The sequence below is a fragment of the Salvelinus sp. IW2-2015 genome, linkage group LG19 (genome assembly GCF_002910315.2).
Source record: "Salvelinus sp. IW2-2015 linkage group LG19, ASM291031v2, whole genome shotgun sequence".
Taxonomy (NCBI): Eukaryota; Metazoa; Chordata; class Actinopteri; order Salmoniformes; family Salmonidae; genus Salvelinus; species Salvelinus sp. IW2-2015.
In genome coordinates, this window is record NC_036859.1 from 13,158,758 (window position 1) to 13,179,451 (window position 20,694).

General features: G+C 41.0%; 1 protein-coding gene across 3 annotated transcripts; it reads right to left on the reverse strand.

Moving 5' to 3' along the window:
* Window positions 1-854: 854 nt before the first annotated feature.
* Window positions 855-20,619, reverse strand: LOC111979241 (autophagy-related protein 9A). Of its 3 annotated transcripts, XM_070448824.1 has the most exons (15): window positions 20,293-20,619; window positions 19,892-20,026; window positions 19,179-19,224; window positions 16,625-16,687; window positions 16,333-16,503; window positions 10,562-10,703; window positions 9,592-10,340; window positions 9,088-9,241; window positions 8,269-8,448; window positions 7,708-7,953; window positions 7,222-7,463; window positions 6,906-6,999; window positions 5,070-5,157; window positions 4,780-4,952; window positions 855-4,366 (listed from the first exon to the last, which is right to left on the reverse strand). In XM_070448824.1, the coding sequence occupies exons 2-14, from the start codon at window positions 19,998-20,000 to the stop codon at window positions 4,798-4,800; spliced, it is 2,439 nt and encodes an 812-aa protein (XP_070304925.1). In that variant the 5' UTR covers window positions 20,001-20,026; window positions 20,293-20,619; the 3' UTR covers window positions 855-4,366; window positions 4,780-4,797. The 3 variants fall into 3 exon arrangements, with proteins under 3 accessions (XP_070304925.1, XP_023865408.1, XP_070304926.1); XM_024009640.1 differs by lacking the exons at window positions 19,179-19,224; window positions 20,293-20,619 and having other exon boundaries at window positions 16,625-16,680; window positions 19,892-19,980; XM_070448825.1 differs by lacking the exons at window positions 855-4,366; window positions 4,780-4,952; window positions 5,070-5,157 and having other exon boundaries at window positions 6,912-6,999; window positions 7,218-7,463.
* Window positions 20,620-20,694: the final 75 nt, after the last annotated feature.

Genomic DNA, 20,694 nt, shown 5'->3' on the forward strand with positions numbered 1-20,694 from the left:
TTCAGTGCGTTCAAGAGAACTGGTAAATGGTGATTTTTTCTTTTTTTTAAATAAAAATGATAAGCTGTTAGTAGCTCACCCTAATAATTTGTTCCCTTTTCCCCTCTTAATTTTGCACTCTTCTGACTTGGTGGTGCACATGTAGCCTATAACCTGTTTTAGAGAAATGTAATCATTGAATATTGTAATAGCTTTCATTGTCTGCTTATACGCCTCCTTTATTTATCCTACGTTTCTGACTTGGTTCACAGGGAAAATACTGTAAAAACGGCCCATGTTCTGAATTCTGTCGCTGTACATTTCAAAAGTGCTGAACAAATAGTAATAGACTATGTCCGTCCTAGCTCACTCATTAATGTCTTAATCGAAATTACGGATTGCCTCTTATCCGCTCGTCCACCCCTTATGCCATAGTTTGTACATCTCAATTGTCACTATAAACCACATTTATTTATGCAAGTTAGGCTGAATTAACTGTTTCGCTGACAAACAAGGCTCCGCTGATAGCCAAGTGTAGCAGTGGTAAGGTGTTGGGACTGCTGTTGAGCCAGATTTAAGTAGGCCCTAACAGTTTGTGGGCACCTTTGTCACCGTTATAGTGCAATTAATGTATTGTTTAATGTTGTGTAGTGGCTTTTCTGGCATGCATATAAAATAATGGTGTTTGCTCACCAATATTTACATGCTAAAAATCACCACTGCTAGTTATCACACTAATAAAACTGCAAAATAAGATTAATTTATTTCATGTCTGTGAATTGTGCATTTATTTCATGTTTAATGGCAGTTAAGGAATTACATTTGGAAAGTTTGTGCCAATGAAAACATTTCCAACTCAATAAATGCATAGAATAGAACGTATATTATTATTTTTATTTCAAAGTACATTACATCTTGGAACACACTTCAATGATTAAATACACATGAAATAAGAATTCCTTTGCCTCTATTCAGTTACAGAAAACAAATAAAATATGTATGATAAAGCTGTGTTGAAAAAAAGTAATTTTGGCATGGTTTCTTCTCAGCTAGTGTTCCTTAAATTAACAAAACAAACAAAAAGAAAAAAACCTAAGTAACAAAAAAACAAGATGCCTCAAACTATTCAACACTAGAATACGAAAACGTAGCACCTTGTACCAGTCAAAATATATATATATATTTTTTACTGGTTTGTAGTGGATAAGAAGCAATGATATTGAGTGGGGAGACTCAAGGATGTGATAAAATAATCATTCAACTTCATTGAAAGGGGTATAAAACATTCCCCTCCCAAACAGCTTCTTTTGGATCGGGAAGGCAGATAGTGCAAAACAAAAACTTTGATCAGATTAATTCTCTTATCAGGTGAAGGTGATTTGACTACTTTGATGTCAAATATCAGTCTGTTGTAATACAATTCCCACTGTATATTTGATGCCAAAACATGACCAACCTGCCAAAATAAATACTGTACATCATGTGCTGCTAAAATTCAAAGTAAAATTAGATCTGATGGTTTACATACATTGGTTTCTAATAAGGAACTAACGCTAACCCTAAGGCACTGCTCAAAATAAAGCTACATAATAAACAGAGATGTGAGGCAGTGAGATCTAGCTATGGAAACTGGCAAGACACATGACCTATCATGTCTCCACAACTAAAACTCAATACATCAGTAATGACAAATGGAACACCAACAGCCATACCAATTGTAGCATTGACTAGGCCTAAAATGTTACTAAAAACATTTACAGACATTTCCACTACTGGCTGAACTTTTACTGACCAGAGGTAACAACAACCAGGTCTGCGATAGGCCCACAGTGTGGACGATAACAATACTACGCATGGTGATGCTATATGCACATTATACATACTGTGAGAGAGGCCACTCAGGATGGGAGTTCCACTCACTATCCCTTTGAGACCCCGGCTCTATCTAAAATGTAGTTTAATGCAGGTATCGATCAATAGACATTTTATTTTCAGTCAGTGCAAAACGTTTGAGTCAATGTTAGCTTAGCATAGTTAGACTGATGACTACACTCACACCCCTTCAAAACACACATATAGAAAACAAAATAAAGAAAATAGTCTTCACCTGTGCTCTCTAAAGTCTTACAGTAGTGGTGGATATAGAGATATACATATAGATGTGCTCTAGGTTAGTGGATCAGCCGGGCATGGATAGCAGTGACGGAGCTTTAGTGTAATGTTTCAATAAGCAGTTCTGGCTACAGTAACAAGGATACATTTCTAGGGGTGATGGGTGGGTTACATTCAGCATTTACACGCAAACACGTTTGCTTTCCTTTGAGTTGTACTGTCCTGATGAAACCACTAAGTGGTGCTAAAGCACACATGAAGGATTTTTTATTTTCGAAGCTGCATATCCAAAAATGTTGTGTCAAAGGCAAAAAAAATAAAAATCGAATTAAAAAACAAATAAAGATTTAGAAAATCTGTTTGGGTCAATGTTGCATGAGAAATACATCCAGGAAAATACATGTGTTTTACATGGGGCAAATTTAAGAATAAAAAAAWAWATATATTATTAAAATTAGATCCCAATCATATTTGGTATGAATGTATTTACTATAAAGACTAATTAAGGAAACCAATAAATGCTAAATTAAATATGAAATACTAAAGATATTCATAACTTAAAGTAACTGTCCAGTGAAAATCTCACTTTTTAAAAGTTGACATTCTGTTAACTCATACTCAAATAATGTTGTTGACTCATCCTATACTTTTGTGGACAAAATATAAATTGAAGGGAAAAAAAGGACTTAAAAAACCCCACATCAAACTTGTATCTCAAACAGACCATTAAAAAAATGGCTCATTGGCTGAGCTGGCCAATCAGCTGTTGATTTGCATGACCGGTATACACCCAAAACATTCTGTTGTTGGGGTACACCCATACCACTCCAACACACAAAAACTGCTTCTTAACATAATTACTATTTCACTCATATTGTAATTAATTATAGGTCATATCTCAGAAATCTGGACAGTTTAAATATTTGGGACAACAAAGGGAGAATTATCTTATTTAAAATGACATCTTAGGCTGTTCTCTGAGAAAAGTAAAATACTGACATAGGATTAACTTACAAATAAAGTAAAACCACAAACTCCAACTGCTGTAATGACAATTTTAGGAACAGCCCTTATAATAAAAAGTTTACTTCGTGTGTACATTGGGGGAAGTGTTCCGTGAACAAAATTTTGAGCAGTACATGCAAAATCAACAACACTTAATGATTTACTGTACATGATATGCGACTCTGCATTGCCTATTCTCATAGCTACCCACAACAAAGTAGTTACTGCCTGGGCAAATATGKCATCTTGATCTTCGTGCGTTTGTCAAGTAATACATACATCTCTGTTGCCAGTGGAGACAGAACATTGGCGATCCTTTGATACAGAGTAATCAAGTTATTACCTGTTAAATACTGTTTTAGGAACGCCAATTACTTTAAAAAGATAAATAACTTAATACTGAAGAAAACATGGTATTAGGCCCATTAAAGTCATAGACAGCAGCTTTCAACGAGATTATGTCCAGTTTAGAAATGTGGTTAATGAATCTAGTCCATCTGTTGGCTTTTGTCAGATTTTCTTGTGGGGTCCTATTGGTGACCTAAGTAGTATAGTTGCAGCCTACTTCAGGTCACCGCATTACTTCGCATCTTTCCCAATCATTAAAACCGCCAGAACATATAGAGACGCTAAAGTGTATTTACAAATGTCAAGCAATAATAAGTCATGGCCAAATACGCCAATGTATAATTTTGCCCTCAACTTTCCTCATATAGTGAAAATGGTCAGGCAGCTAGTATGATAGACCTTCACTCCATACTCTCTTCAGCACCAGGTAAGACACCATTTCCACCATGAGAAAGTGAACCCAGACCCACATTGTAAACCTCCCAGATGCACAAATAAAAAGTTTTTAAAAATAAACACATGAAGAAACGCAACAAAAGTGTGACAGGTGTTGCTATGTACCATGCTCAAGCCTGCCCTGCAAGTCTCCTGGCTGTGCATGCCACCCTTACCCCGAGTTCTAAACACACACACAACGCTCTTTCACACTCACACAAACACACAGACTCCAGTCCTCTATGAGCGATATTTATACATTTTATAACAAAATGATGACATGGCGAGAGGGATGGAAGACAGGTCAGTTTCCCTGATGCCACAACAACTCCTGATGTGATAGGAGAGGCATGGTAGTGGGGTGGAGACTGAGACAATGGTTATCCAATGAGCTCTCCCAACTGCCGTGTTGTGTTACGTGATGTCATAATACTCGCCAAAAAGATCATCTAAGGCCACAATGTTCATCAAGAAAGGAGTGGAAACACTGCAAACGAAGAGGAGAAAAGACAATCAGCCACACACCCTTTTTTTAAGGTCCATTACGTAGTTGTGAGTATGACCTGACATTTCAGATAGAAATTAGAGTTATAGTTTAAGTTATAGTCTAAGTTTATTTTTGCTTCTTTTTGCTTTCGGTTTTCAGCTTCAAACAGCTGAAAACTACAATATTTTGGGTTATTACTGGTTATAAAGATATTCACAGCAGTCTGCTTGTTGTATAACACAATCAGGCAAACATTTTAGAAACCAGGAAACGGCAGAGCTATTTCTACCTATTGCTCGCTTAAGAAAAGCAAAAACAGTAGTACTAGATAGAAGAACATTTTCCGACAATATTAGCCTATAGGTTAGGGAGGAGTGTCTGTGTGTAGGAAATAGAGGTAAGATGGAACACACCCCTTTATTTAAGGCACTTTAACAACTACTCTTGGAGTCCTGTTTAGGAGTCGATCCCCTGTTGAGGACTTCCTCTTCATCCTCCTCCTCTTCCTCCGTCCAGCCTCCCAGACGCAGCGGGGTGGGGATACTAGACAGGTGKACTGCTGTGTGGCCGCTGTGCGTCTGCGAACCTGATTGCATAGAGGGTCGGCGCATAAGACAGTTGATCAACTGGATGTCATAACCCAACATGCTCCATCTGACTTAGCCAAGATCCTAAGTAAAACAGATGAATGACTGTTACGTACCAGTGTTGCTGATTAGATCTCTCATTGGCATTGGGTTCTGCCACTGGCCTGATGTTCTCTGGTGGGGGAGCGAGTTCTGTTGGTGGACCTAGAGACAGAAAAGGACACACTTGTGTGTTTGTGTGTGCATACTAGGGCTGACCCCATTTAGTCGACTGGTCGATAGGCTGTTGGTGGACCGAGAATTTTTTAGTGGAACAGTTGCAAAAATCTTTTTTTTTTGGCACGTCTTGATTGACGCCAGTTTCAGTGGACTAATCCGTTGCGGAGGCCGTGGAGATGGCATACCAGTATCACCAGTAGTACATTTACTGTTAACACCCATCATTTCTAATCTACAATGTTTGTTTGGTTACCGTAATTTCTGTTAATGCATTCAATATTATTATTATTATAGTCTTTTACAGTTCTCATTGTCAGGGTGGACACGCTGTTTGCAGAGGGCACAACTTAAATTACAATTGTGAGAAACAAGTTTTGGTTTATTTCATTCCATTTACGAGTTGTCAATTTATTCACTGTTTCGTTTGGAGCGCTCCTGTCAATGTTGAGGAAGGATACGCACCCGATTACGCGTAGAAGTAAGCCTTGGCTGTCGGGCCTGCATGCAAATGTAGGCTTATAAATGTGCCCATTTGGGGATCTGATAGTATTTCTGATCGTCTTAACTCACCACCACTAATGAGCTGTGGAGCTACTAAGTAAGTTTTTCTTCACCTCAAAACAGCAAGTAAAGGAGTTCTGTTTTTATATCCATTGAGAATGACAATAGTTCCTTAATGTAGCATACTTGAAAAGTATTTCCAGCTCTCTTCCTTTTGATAATCACCCAGCGAGAAAGGGAGAAACAAAATGTAATGGTCTGATCCGGTGGGAACGTCATAAAATAGGCCTACCTGATTACTTATTATCCATTGCGCAAATAGCCTACAGCTGTGCCTGTCCAGAGCTCACTGGCTCATGAAACTCCAGAATACTTTAATATAATGTTGCAAATTTGTTAGTACAATGTTTCAAGTTCCTCGCAGAAAGGTCATGCGTAGTCAGCTGCAACGTTTTTATTTGTTGGCTTTATGTATGCTAATTTTACATAGTCCCATACGGCGGCGCACAATTGGCCCAGCATCGTCCGGGTTAGGGTTTGGCTCGGGGTAAATAAGAATTTGTTCTTAACCGACTTGCCTAGTTAAATAAAGATTCTATAAAATACAATTAAAATAAAAAAATAGTTGGCAATGGCAATATTTGATTAAGATTTGTATAATTGTTCATTTAGATATAATTTTTATTAAATCACACGACAATCATTTTGAGACAACTTTATTATAAAAGAAATGAAACTGTTCCACGAAAATGTGCATATGAAAATCATAACTGGCACGCGGATCGGTAGAAATGACAAGATAAATTGGCACTCCAAATGGGAAAAAGGTTGCCGACCCCTGGTATAGCCTATTACTGACAACTTCGGGAGCATAATGGCAGAATCTGCGAAGGCCAGAAGCATCAACGGGAGGTGGTGGTTCGGGAACAGGTTTTGTTTCTTCTGGTTAGGCTCCTTGATCTCTTGCTCCCTCTTGTGTAATTGTCTTAATTATTTAATCAGTGTGCTTAAAGCATCAGACAAGCTCAGTAGCCTACATATAGTTGATTTTATTAAAAACACATAGGCTGTGTCTACATATGGGATAACACACTTATTAAAATTGACCAGCCGATTGGTCGAAAGAACAGACGACTCTTGGTCGACCAAGATTTGTTTTAGTCGGGGACAGCCCTAGCGTCACAGTTAAATAAACATAAGGACCCTGAGGTCATCCCTTTGAGGTTACCTACCTCATGCATGTAAATAGCATGGAGACTCATCTCGGCCAAGGCAAACTCTGAAAGCATTGTCGTGCTCCTGATCCGAGAGTCACTGGCTGACATGCTGAGGAAATAACAACAAGCTATTATTAGCAAGCCTAAAAAACATCTAAATACACTTTTATTCATCACTTAATCCAACCACTTTCAACTAATCTCAATATCAAATCAATAACACACTTTTGGCTTGCAAGTATCTAATCAAGCAACACTTTTGTGTTACAGAACAACCTAAACTTTGTGTGTTGTGGAGTGCGTTTGCAGAGCGTGGAGTCTGTTTACCTACCTGTCAATGACAGTGCGGTCGCTGCAGTACATGGTGCTGTCGGGGTGGGTGGAGGGCAGGAGAACATGCGAGTGGGATCGGCTGGCGTGGGGGAGCTGGGAGTGGGAGATGGACAGCGAGGCCAGGACGCTGGCGGCGGCAGAGGCAGCCGTGCTGGGAGGGACGAAGCGGCGGTCTCGGCCGGGTAGGCCTGACGCTGTCAGAATAGGGTGGGCTAGGACACTGGCCAATAGGTTGTCAGGCTGGACAGGAAAACATAACCCAGAGATACAGAGGTCAGTATACAAGAAAGCTGAAAAATAACACAACATAATGTAATCCAATACTAAACAAAAATCTTTGAGAAATGACAATACATTGACATCATTGTTGGATGAAACCGTTTGAATGAGAGTAGGGGTGCTGATACAGAGTGTTGAGGCAAATATCTTCCTGTGTACTAACTGTGACTGACTAGGAATTGGTGGTGGTGAGTTAGTCACTCACTGCGTTGCCGGACTCGTTGGAGAGCAGTGAGGAGCAGAGCGGGGCCTCAGAGAGCAGCAGCTGGGTGGGGGGTCCTCCCTGAGCGTCCTGGTGCACCTTCTCCTTCAGATGGCTGATGAACACTGAGCTCTCCTGGGGGGGCTGCCAGTGGGGGTTCTTTATGGTGAAGTGCATCAGGGACAGCTCAGTCTTGCCGTTCTCAGCCTGCTGGTACACAGATGCCTCTGTCTGGCCCTCTGACATCCACTGCAAAGACAACCGGTTATACATCCCTCACAGGAACTTTGCCCGACAAAAATATGAATTAACACCATTATACAGAAGTAGTCACAAATATCAGGACAACAACACACACGAAGTGAAAACTGATTTGTAATAGCATGTACAGTATGACTGATAACTTGGCGATATCTGACAATTAACAGTGTTAGTCTCTCATTTCAACATGAAAAATAACAAATGCTTTCGTAATAATGACACGATAAATCTTTCCCAATACGGTAAACACCCTAAATGAGTGCAGCAGAGTGCAGCAGAGCAGCAGAGACGACCTGAACTCACCAGTGGGTTTCCGTGGCGACGGATGTCCATCTGTGCAAAGGAGCAGATATCGCCAACTCCGACCACCTCCACGGTGAAGTTCCTGAAGAAGTCGATGATCTCCAGGGACTTGTTCCTCAGGAGGAAGATGAGGATGAAGGGTGTGACAACGGGGCTCAGCAGTTCCTCCAGGATGAACACCTAAACAGACAGAACACTGGTGAGTTATACTAGAAAGGGATTTGTATTGGGAAGATATGTTCAGACTTCAGATACGCACGCTTAAAGGGAYACTTCGGGATTTTGGTAATGCCCTTAATCTCCTTCCCCAGTCAGATGAAYTCGTGCATACCATTTATGTGTCGCGGTGTTCAGTACGAAGGAAGTTGGAGGTAGTTTTGCGAGCCAATGCTAACTAGCAATGACTAGAAGTTCTTGGGTATCTGATAGCATATAGCCTGCGCCATCCTTCATTGACGTCAATGAGAGAGTTGCGAGAACAGTTAAGAACTCGGATCTCAAGTCTGACTACTTTACATAGTGTCACCCAAACAAATGTTTAAAGTGCTGTAACATCAATTCATTCCTGTGTGGGGAATGTCATATTATGGTGAATTCATTTGAATTGGAGTGTACATAAATAACTACTTACAATTAAAGCACTTGTTAGGTATTGAGTCATTCAAAGAAGTTAGCTTATGTTAAGCCCTTACATGTCTGTTACAAGAACAATTTAATTTCAGACCGTATGCCATAAAGCCATATAAAGTTCAGTAATTCCTTTCCATCTAAGGTGAAGCCAATGAGCCGTCTATTTACTGTCTGGCCCTTCTCACCCACCGCTTTGTACTGAAACAGCTGTGCCACCTCGTCCCGGGTCTCACTCTTGTTGGCGTTATCCCTCCAGTGGTCTGGCATGTAGTGGATGTGAGCCAGAACACACTGCAGCAGCTGCTCCGGGCACCACACCATGTGTTCGTCTGGGATGAACGACCTGAGAGGGCATATTCACACAGACGTCATCTCTCTTTTTCACACAACACATATGACATGGATCATGGACGGACTGGTATGTTTGTGGGTTTAACATAGGTTGAATTTCTTTATGGATAGACGTTCCCTAGAGCTCCCTCCCTTCTACCGCCTCGCTCATTCCTCATCAGATCTGTTAGAATTGGTGGAGTGGCAACCATATTGTGGAAACTAGGTTGAGCTTTTCCATACCAACTCATCCGCAATGGGAAACGGGAAGGAACGACTTCTTTGAATGAAACACAACCAGTACAAGATCATCGCGAAAGGTCACCATTCCCTCTGTGGATGCCATTTTGTCTCCTCACTCACCTGGTGATGGTGATGACCACTCCCAGCACGGTGATGGCGGTCAGGATATGCTGCACGGTCAAAACATCCTCGTCGTATACGGTCAGCGCGATGAGCACGGCCAGCACCGAGCCCGAGAAAAACGCCACGTTCTTGGCCAGCACGGTCAGCAGCGGTGAGGTGAACGAGTTCATGTACTTGGAGGTGGGCTTGTAGCCACGGCCCAGCCTGCCGTGCAGCTCGTGGTCCAGCTCGTTGAAGTGGCGCAGGTAGAGGCGGCCGTACAGGGACCAGCGACGTGCTCCCAGACTCCCCGGCTCCCTCCTGATGACCTCGGTGTAGCTGAAGAAGGCGTAGAGCACCTGCCACACCAGGATGAAGGGGCAGAGGAGCAGGTTGGCCACGCCCATCAGAAGAATGACCCGGCTCAGCTGCTGGGCCAGCTCCAGGCGGTTGCCTGCACGCTTGTACTTGGGGTGCAGGTTCCATTTGTTCTGGAAAAGCGATCCCGGACCCCAGAAGAGAATCAGCTCAAAGTTGTACTTGAGGCCCTGGGTGAGGAACACCAGATTGCCCAACAGGGGGAGCTGTAACTGTACAGGTAACAGGGACTTGTTGACCATGGCTACCATGTAGTTCTTGAAGCGCAGGATGCGGTGGTAGATGTCCAGCTCAGTTAGCTCCTTCTTGTGGATGCACATCTGCTGCTCCCGCTGCAGGCTGATCAGACGGTCCTGCACCTCCTGCCACGTGAAGTTACACAGCTCGCCCTGGAATGGCAAAAGGGCAGAAGTCAAAGGTGTTCAGAGATTGTACCGTGATAGGAGGGACTCGTGCGTAAGGCGGGGTGGGCATGACGACAAACATTTATCTTGACGTTTTTTGAAACCATTGTAATCCAAGCAATTTTATTTTGCTGATACAGTTGCTAAAACTACCTCGAACCATTTGGCAGATCACAATTTCATGAGACTGTGGGATCACGCCTTACCATTCCTATCTTCAGTGCTTTGATGTAGAACTGTCGGATCTCCCAGTAGTGGAGGATGTTGCAGAAGACCTTGATCATCCGGTAGACCCAGAAGATGGCTGCCATGATGAGCAGGAAGATGATCCAACTGTTCTCCTGGATCCTACAGAGGAGAAGAAAGGATGACAAAGGGGGGGGGGGAATAAATATTTAAGATTCATGTTTTTGGTCCCTGTTTGACATCAGTGGTTCATTCCACGTAATGGAAAATGCATGTGTTTGTGAATCTGTATACAGAGGTGTTGGAAGATGGCACGAGCCATTCATCAGCTGCATAAAGAGCAGGTCAAAATCATTCATTTTCACCATTGATGTATGTCCAAAATAACCATCTACAAATGAGAGTAAAGGAGCCTTATGAATCTGTTGCTTTAAGACTCCTCACGGGTGACCTGAACCAACCACATGTTGTAATTAAGCTGTGGGGCCTGAGAGGTAGAGCTCTGCTACCCGACCAGCCCGACGGGCATGTTTTTTCATCAATAACTAGGGTACGGGCAGGGCTCGGGTATCACTAAATTGATCACTAACATTTTGAAGCGGAGCCATTTGCACATGCTCTGCTGCGCAGTAGACATATCTGACTAAGATCATAACATGGTGTCAGAAATGCTTCAACCTCGTCAAATATAAGACAGGAGAGATTATTTCACAAAAAATAAGTTTAGAGATGACGAAAAGTAGCTAACAGCTAACTGCTGTCTCACGTCTCTTCATTAAGCGGAGCAGCCCAAGTGGTGCCGTTGCTATGGATACTCAGACTCAGGGCCGCCATAAGAGTGCATGCAGAGTGACAGAGGAGCAGCTAATGGACTTACAAAATGGAGGAAGTTATTTCTGATTTGGGAGAGGATTTGGCAGAAGCAATYGAGCCTGGGTAGGGCCTGAACGTCACTTGCATGGGTGGGGCTCGGGCTTAAAATTCACACCCGTGCAAGGCTCTACTGAGAGGTATCTTCAGATACTGCACTCCTGTTCACAGTTTGTGGCTTGGATATGTCTCAGTAAAAGTCTCTCCTGCGTATCAGAGAATTGCTAAGAATCACCTGGGAAAGTATCCCATTTCAAAATACAGAACAAGTCACACAGGTTATTATCTAGCTAGCCATCCTGGTAAACAAATTCAGGAGTATAATTTTGAAATTAAAAACCAAATACAAACAACGTGACAAAGTTAGGCTACTTCCTGATTTGTGTGACATCTCTTTCATTTCAAGACCAACTCAATGATGAAACGGAGAGGAGTTGGGGGGAGCAGACTAAGTCAGTAGTTCTAAAATGGTGGGACATGCTGTTCCTGGGTTAGAATTCCTAGCAGTGGTGTGTAGTCATCTTCTATATAAACACCCATTCAGTCACTGAAGTTTTTAGGGGGGGGGTCAACTATAACCCCGCAGTCTAGGATTGTGTGCAGAATCAGATTAACGATATTGCAAAAGACAAGCAAGATGGTTTATCCATTTTGGAAAAAGATTCCGCTGTGGTGGTGGAGGTGGGGTCTGGGTCTTGCTGCAGCACTAGGGGATGTCATGTGGTCCACAGGCTGCCTGCCCAGATTTCACAGTGATTCCTTCCAGCTACTGAGTCTCACCATTCAGGGACTATCCATTACATTGTTTTCCCTGGTACTACTCTGAACACAGATACACAAATAGCCTGCTCCAGGAACCAGTCATACACTACAGGCTGGCGGTGTTGCAACTTGCCTAGTGTTTACAAGTGTTTTAGGAGAAGGCTATGTGAATATGCAGGGCTATAAATCAGTCATAGCAAGATATATACTTAAGTGAATCTTTTTTTAAATCTTTTTTTTACACTTAATTTAGTATTTTGAAATAAACAGTTAAATGTACAGTAGTTGCTAGGCTGTATAAATCCCATAGAGAATGCTAACTAAATGCTAATGAGCACATTGCAAACATTTTATACAGTCTCAAACACCACGTGACTGGGGACTACAGGTAAGCTTCATAATGAAAAATGATGTCACAGGTGAAATGAAGCACACAATCTTCTTTATCTCCTAACGTATTGCACAAGTTGACTGCAGGTACTTACTTAAAAAGTAGCTACAAATATTCAAATGTATAAAAGATATTGAAAGAAATTGTTTCAATGCTGTTGACGGCATTGAAAAACCATCCCATGGCTATTTCCAAATAACCCAGTATGTTGCACGGAACTTAATTTCTCTTTCAGATATGTCTTTGACAGAGAAGTCATGAGTACCAAAGCTTTTGCTCGGTAGGCATAACTAACAAAGCTCTTCAACACAAGGTTTCACAGCACGCATTACTCAAATAATCAAACTTCACTAAAAACAGCAGCCCTTCCCTCGGTCCATTGAACACAATTAGACTTAAGTGCTCGACAGCAATCCAAATTAGTTCAATTAATGACCACTTCCAATTAGGTAATAGGAAAGACAATAATAAGACTGCCACTCAAAAGAGCTCATTTTACAATTAACATCTCTGATACACAACTAAATGGACTCATCATAATGTTCTGAGTGGAAGAATAACCCAAAGGCCATGTGAAAGTAGGCCAATGCTCTGTGCTCCACATTGTATCTCTATGAATGTGAGCCCATCTTACAGTAAAACCATATCTCACACAAATCTAATAAGCAAATATTAGCCTCGGAATGACTGGTCATAATCACATTATGCTGGACAAATAAAATCCCTTTTTTCAACCCTGATGAAGTTCTGCAGGCTCTAGATATATATATATATATATATACCCTGGTATTACTGTGGCCTTTTCAATACACAATTTCAATGAAAAAGGATTTAGATTCTGACATTGGTTGTGTTAAGACAAGTGTACATCAGGGACGTGTACATCATGCACTCAAGCACCTTCGTTTCTGCCAGATCATGTACAAAAACAATAAACCTGAACTGGCAAGAGATAACTATCTCTACTCAACTACACATTCTTATAGCCAACCACACACACACACAAAAGTTTGGGGTCACTTAGAAATGTCCTTGAAAGAAAAGAAAATGTATTGTTCATTAAAATAACATCAAATTCATCAGAAACATAGTGTAGACATTGTTTCGGTTCTCCTCTAGCTGGAAAGGGGTAGATTTTTATGGAATATCTACATAGGCGTAGAGGCCCGTTATCAACAAACATCAGGCCTCTGTATGCCTACGTAGATATTCCATAAAAAATCTGCCGTTTCCAGCTACAATAGTCATTTACAACATTAACAATGTCTACACTGTATTTCTGATCAATTTTATGTTATTTTAAATWGCTTTTCTTTCAAAAACAAGGACATTTCTAAGTGACCCCAAACTTTTGAACGGTAGTTTATATATACAGTTGAAGTCAGAAGTTTACATACACTCAGGTTGGAGTCATTAAAACTCGTTTTTCAACCACTCCACAAATCTCTTGTTAACAAACTATAGTTTTGGTAAGTCGGTTAGGACATCTACTCTGTGCATGACAAGTCATTTTTCAAACAATTGTTTACAGACAGATTATTTCACTTCTAATTCACTGTATCACAATTCCAGTGGGTCAGAAGTTTACATACACTAAGTTGACTGTGCCTTTAAACAGATTGGAAAATTCCAGAARAAAATGGATTTGGAAGCTTCTGATAGGCTAATTGACATCCTTTGAATCAATTGGAGGTGTACCTGTGGATATATTTCAAGGCCTACCTTCAAACTCAGTGTCTCTTTGCTTGACATCATGGGAAAATCAAAAGAAATCAGCCAAGACCTCAGAAGAGAAAAAATTGTAGACCTCCACAAGTCTGGTTCATCCTTGGGAGCAATTTCCAAACGCCTGAAGGTACCACGTTCATCTGTACAAACAATAGTACGCAAGTATAAACACCATGGGACCACGCAGCCGTCATACCGCTCAGGAAGGAGATGCGTTCTGTCTCCTAGAGATGAACATACTTTAGTGTGAAAAGCGCAATCAATCCCAGACAACAGCAAAGGACCTTATGAAGATGCTGGAGGAAACAGGTACAAAAGTATCTATATCCACAGTAAAACCAGTCCTATATTGATAAAACCTGAAAGCCGCTCAGCAAGGAAGAAGCCACTGCTCCAAAAACCGCCTTAATAAAGCCAGACTACAGTTTGCAACTGCAAATGGGGACAAAGATTATGCATTTTGGAGAAATGTCCTCTGGTCTGATGAAACAAAAATAGAACTGTTTGGCCATAATGACCATCGTTATTTTGGAGGAAAAAGGGGGAGGCCTGCAAGCCGAAGAACACATCCCAACCGTGAAGCACGAGGGTGGCAGCATCATGTTGTGGGGGTGCTTTGCTGCAGGAGGGACTGCTGCACTACACAAAATAGATGGCATCATGAGGATGGAAATTTATGTGGAAATATTGAAGCAACATCTCAAGACATCAGCCAGGAAGTTAAAGCTGGTCGCAAATGGGTCTTCCAAATGGACAATGACCCAAGCATACTTCCAAAGTTGTGGCAAAATGGCTTAAGGACAACAAAGTCAAGGTATTGGAGTGGCCATCACAAGCCCTGACCTCAATCCATAGAAAATTTGTGGGCAGAACTGAAAAAGCGTGTGCGAGCAAGGAGGGCTACAAACCTAACTCAGTTACACCCGCTCTGTCAGGAGGAATGGAACAAAATTCACCCAACTTATTGTGGGAAGCTTGTGGAACGCTACCCAAAACGTTTGACCCAAGTTAAACAATTTAAAGGCAATGCTACCAAATACTAATTGAGTGCATGTAAACTTCTGATCCACTGGGAATGTGATGAAAGAAATAAAAGCTGAAATAAATCAGTTCCTCTACTATAATTCTGACATTTCACATTATTAAAATAAATTGATGATCCTAACTGACCTAAGACAGGGAATTTTTACTATAAATAAATGTCAGGAATTGTGAAAACTGAGTTTAAATGTATTTGGTTAAGGTATATGTAAACTTCCGACTTCAACTGTATATATATATATACACACACACATACATAATCCATCTACCAATACATCTATTAACAGACTGACTACAACGCTCGCGTCGTGTGCGCGAGCATTGCAAAATAAATTTAGAAATCTATATTATTCAATTATTGCACCYACACTGCTTGCGCGTGCCAATGAGCGTCTGCGTTGCCAAGGGCGAAAATAGATCAGTTCTATTTGTGACGCAGATCGCACTGCAAGTCCTGCCTCTCCCATCTCCTCATTGGTTTATAGAAGCAGGTACCCACGTGCCATCTCCTCATTGGTCATACCCACGTGGGTGACAAAGACGAACGAGGTCAGTGGCGGTAATGCACCTCATTTATTAAAGTTGCCAATTGCAATACAAAGTCAAGATAAGAAAAAGCCTAGGAGATGACTAGAAACGATTCGATTCACCGTTTTATGTTTGGATTAATTGCTGAAGTAGAGGACCTTTTGCATCAGGTAAAATAAAAACTCAATGTTTATATCCCAGGACAAATTAGCTGGCAACAGCAAGCTAGCTAAATAGGACAAATTAGCTAGCAAGTGCAAGCTAGCTAGCTAAATTACCATAATTGTTTAATGCTTTTCGACCTGTCCCCAAATTAATGTAATTGGTTCAGAGTTTGTTTTAATATTTTAACCTGCGTGTCGTGATCACGTTTGGTGTGGGGGGACAAAATAAATGTATGCACTATGGCGCAAGATTGCGCACGCGCTCAGCAGGTTTGGGTTCCGTGTAAGACAATACTGATTGACGTACCTCTCAGTGCACTGCTGGCTTGGTAGGATGGCATCAGGCAGAGTGACCTTGTTTCTGTCCAGGGGGTTCTGGCCAGGTCCTGTATGGTTCACTGCCCGATTGGCAAACAGKATATCATACTCCACACAGTTGAACAGGAATGTTGTGAATGTGACCACAAACAGGAACTGACTGCAATAAGGAGTTTGAGATGTTGGGGTTAAACATTAGCCGATATAAACTTTGAATATTGTCTTAAAGTAAAAAATATCTTACAATAGCATGAGGATTGTAAATAAATCGATATACTTACAAAAGTTCAAAGAACTCTGATAACATCATACAGGCAAAGCCATTCTTCTGATGGAACTGATAGATGTGGAAATTCAAGTTAAGAAAAACAAAGAATTAAAGGGAAATTCCACCTCATAACTTCATATTCATCATCTCCAACACCATACCAGTGTCTACATAAGTGAGGTGTCTACATACGCGTTTCTATAAAGACAATAAGGTCCAAAAATATGCTTCTCTGTAACACCACAGGGTAGGATTTAAAAGTAAAAAGACAGTTATTTTTAAAACCTGCAAAGAGTTTAGCCAGAGGGAGGGTATTTTCTTGCTCTCCACGTCACCGCAAATCAAACAATTTCAAAAATCACTTGTTTTTTTATGCTTTAACTTTTGATGTCATCATGTACAACTTTTTAAATTTGATTATTTTCTACAAAAAGTCGAATTTCAGCATTTTGACATATGTAGACAATGATATTGTGCTGGAGATAATGAAACTGAGGTTGAAAAGTGGTGGAATTGCCCTTTAAGGGTTGTCACACCCTACAAAACAATTACTCTGAAGTAACCTTTGATGCTTAATCGAATAATAACCATGTATGTTTTTATTTATTTTTAAAGTAGACCTAATACATCCCATGGAGAAAGAAAGAAAACAACAAAGCAACTTGAAGTGAACCAGTCTGGCATCAATATCATTAAAGTACAGAGCATTTGTTCTGGAAGAACACACATAATTGAAAGTCATTCTCCTGAGGCAAGTGCCTAATTTAAAGTCACTGTGCATCATAAGTTGCATTTGTATCTTGCGACATCATACAGCCTGAATTAGATTAAAATGTCAAAACTGTGTCTGAAATTGCTTCTTTATAAATTAGATCATTAGGTGACAGTAGAGAAACACACATTATAAAGCTGCATTTTTAAACATCATCTTGAAAGAAATKATTCATACCAACCCAATAAGCCACAGCATATACAGTGTCTTCGGAAAGTATTCAGACCCTTTGACTTTTTCCACATTTTGTTACATTACAGCCTTATTCTAAAACGGAGAAAATAAAACAATTTCCTCAGCAATCTACACACAATACCCCATAATGACAAAGTGATAACAGGTTTGTAGAAATGTTAACAAAACATAAGTATTCGGACACTTTGCTATGAGACTTGAAATTGAGCTCAGGTGCATCCTGTTTCCATTGATCATCCTTGAGATGTTCCTACAACTTAATTGGAGTCCACCTGTGGTAAATTCAATTGATTGGACATGATTTGGAAAGTTTCACACTTGTCTATATAAGGTCCCACAGTTGACAGTGCATGTCAGAGCAAAAACCAAGCCATGAGGTTGAAGGAATTGTCCGTAGAGCTCCGAGACAGGATTGTGTCGAGGCACAGATCTAGGGAAGGGTACCAAAACATTTCTGCAGCATTGAAGGTCCCCAAGAACACTGTGAACTCCATTATTCTTAAAGGGAAAAAGTTTGGAACCACCAAGACTCTTCATAGAGCTGGCTGCCGGGCCAAACTGAGAAATCGGGGGAGGAGGGCCTTGGTCAGGGCGGTGACCAAGAACCCAATGGTCACACTGACAGAACTCTAGAGTTCTTCTGTGGAGATGGGAGAACCTTCCAGAAGGACAACCATCTTTGCAGTACTCCACCAATCAGGCCTTTATGGTAGAGTGGCCAGACAGAAGCCACTTCTCAGTAAAAGGCACATAACAGCCTGCTTGGAGTTTTCTAAAGGCACTCAGAACATGAGAATCAAGATTCTCTGGTCTGATGAAACCAAGACGGAACTCTTTGGTCTGAATGCCAAGCGTCACGTCTGGAGGAAACCTGGCACCAACCCTACGGTGAAGTGTGCTGTGGGTATGTTTTTCAGTGGCAGGGACTGGGAGACCAATCAGGATCAAGGCAAAAATGAACGGTGCCAAGTACTGAGAGATCCTTGATGAAAACCTGCTCCAGAGTGCTCAGGACCTGGGACTRTGGCGAAGGTTCACCTTCCAACAGGACAACGACCCTAAGAACACAGCCAAGACAATGCAGGAGTGGCTTCGGAACAAGTTTTGAATGTCCTTGAGTTGCCCAGCCAGAACCTGGACTTGAACCCGATCGAACATCTCTGGAGAGACCTGAAATTAGCTGTGCAGCATCACTCCTCATCCAACCTGACAGAGCTTGAGAGGATCTGCAGAGAAGAATGGGAGAAACTCCCCAAAAACAAGTGTGCCAAGCTTGTAGTGCCATACCCAAGAAGACTCAAGGCAGTAATTGCTGCCAAAAGGTGCTTCAACAAAGTAAAGGGTCTGAATACTTATGTAAATGTGATATTTAAGTTTTTACTTTTTAGGAAATTAGCAAAAAAATATATAATTTAAACTGTTTTTGCTTTGTCGTGATGGGGTATTGTGTAGATTGATGAGGAAAAAAACGATTTAGTCAATTTTAGAATAAGGCTGTAACCTGACAAAATGTGGGAAAAGTCAAGGGGTCTGAACACTTTCCGAAGGCATTGTATATTGCCAGAGAAACATGTTTTATCACAACATTTGTTAAAAGGATATTCTTGTGAAAAAGTTGTCCAGATTCTTGATATGGTGCCATGAGTCTGCAAATTTGGGGTGGGAAAAAAGAGATTTAAAGAAACCATTACTTTTTTCCCCCCTCAACAAAACAGCAACAACAGTTTTGATCAGGTATGATTCAAAGAAAACAACAACTTTAAGTGAATCTAGTGCCTGTGCTTATAAGTGATTGGGGGGAGGGAATCAATAGTTACATATAGGGATACTTATTTTGATGATACATTGTATCGTTTTGACAATATTGCAATATTATTTTTGTGCTAGTTGGCTGTACCTGCACCAAAACTCCAGTATTTTTCCTTCATACTTTGTCCTCCATTTTCTTTTTAAATAGAAAGACAATTTATTTTAGCACTTTTATTTCCATGACTGATCAAAACTCGTTTTGTCATGGCTCTCGTCCCTTTGCAGCAGATACTGTATATGGTGAGCAATATGTTTGGAACATCGAATCACAATACATATAGAATTGTGAGAATCCTAATGCCTATCATATCGGCACCTAAATATYGAGATAACATCTTATCGTGAGGTCCATGGGAATTCCCATTCCTAGTGCTTATAGGAAACAGGAATCGTGTCATTACAAGAAATCACATATCTCTCCAAATCATATTGTACTATAAGATAGCGTTGTCTAGCCCTGATAGCTAGGACAATATATGTTATGTAATATAACTGGTACAGTACCTCTCAGGCCCTCTGGCACATGTACTAATAGGTCCTCTTCCCCGTGAGGTGAGTCCTCCTCAAAGTCCTCAATCCGCTGGTACTCCTGGTAGGTTTCTAAGTTGGCCATAGTGCTTCACATTCTCCCTGCACCTCCTCCAACAGGCAAGTTGGGAACACACACACAGTGTTATTGTGGCGTTGGTTTTCTATGCAGTTGCTACCAAGTTAACAACATTCGTTTAAACGAAATCAGACAGGTGAGGGGGGTTGCTAGGTAACTTACTGTACGTTAACTATTATGCTAACGTTAGCTATATAACATTAACGTTACATACAATGTGGCGTTGAATGGTTACCTATCACCAACAAAGCAATAAACCAGCAAGTAGCTAGCAAGGTATGTAGTTAACTGTTCTTACCACTCTCAGCTTATTTTCTTGCTAGTCAGTCAGCCAACGTTCCTCGTTGATCCGTGACTGTCTTGACGTTATGCTGATACGGTACCGTTACGTTAGCTATGTGGCTAGCTAGCTGTTGTTCCCTTCTCGGTCCATTCGCTGGATTCTGATTTCAAGTGGCCTGGATTTCTACGTTAATTGTCGCGCTATTAGCTAGAATATCCACTGTTATATATATAACTAATAACCATTTAGGGTTGATAACTATTTATGGTAGATAACCGCGTTAGCTAGCTAGATCATTTGAGGTGGGCTTCCACTGTTCTGTCTTTCACAAACAAACCTCAACGAAACATCATTTGACGTCACTTGGTTTTAACGATCGTCACTTCCTCAAGACGATTTCCCCACTCCCCTTTTCAC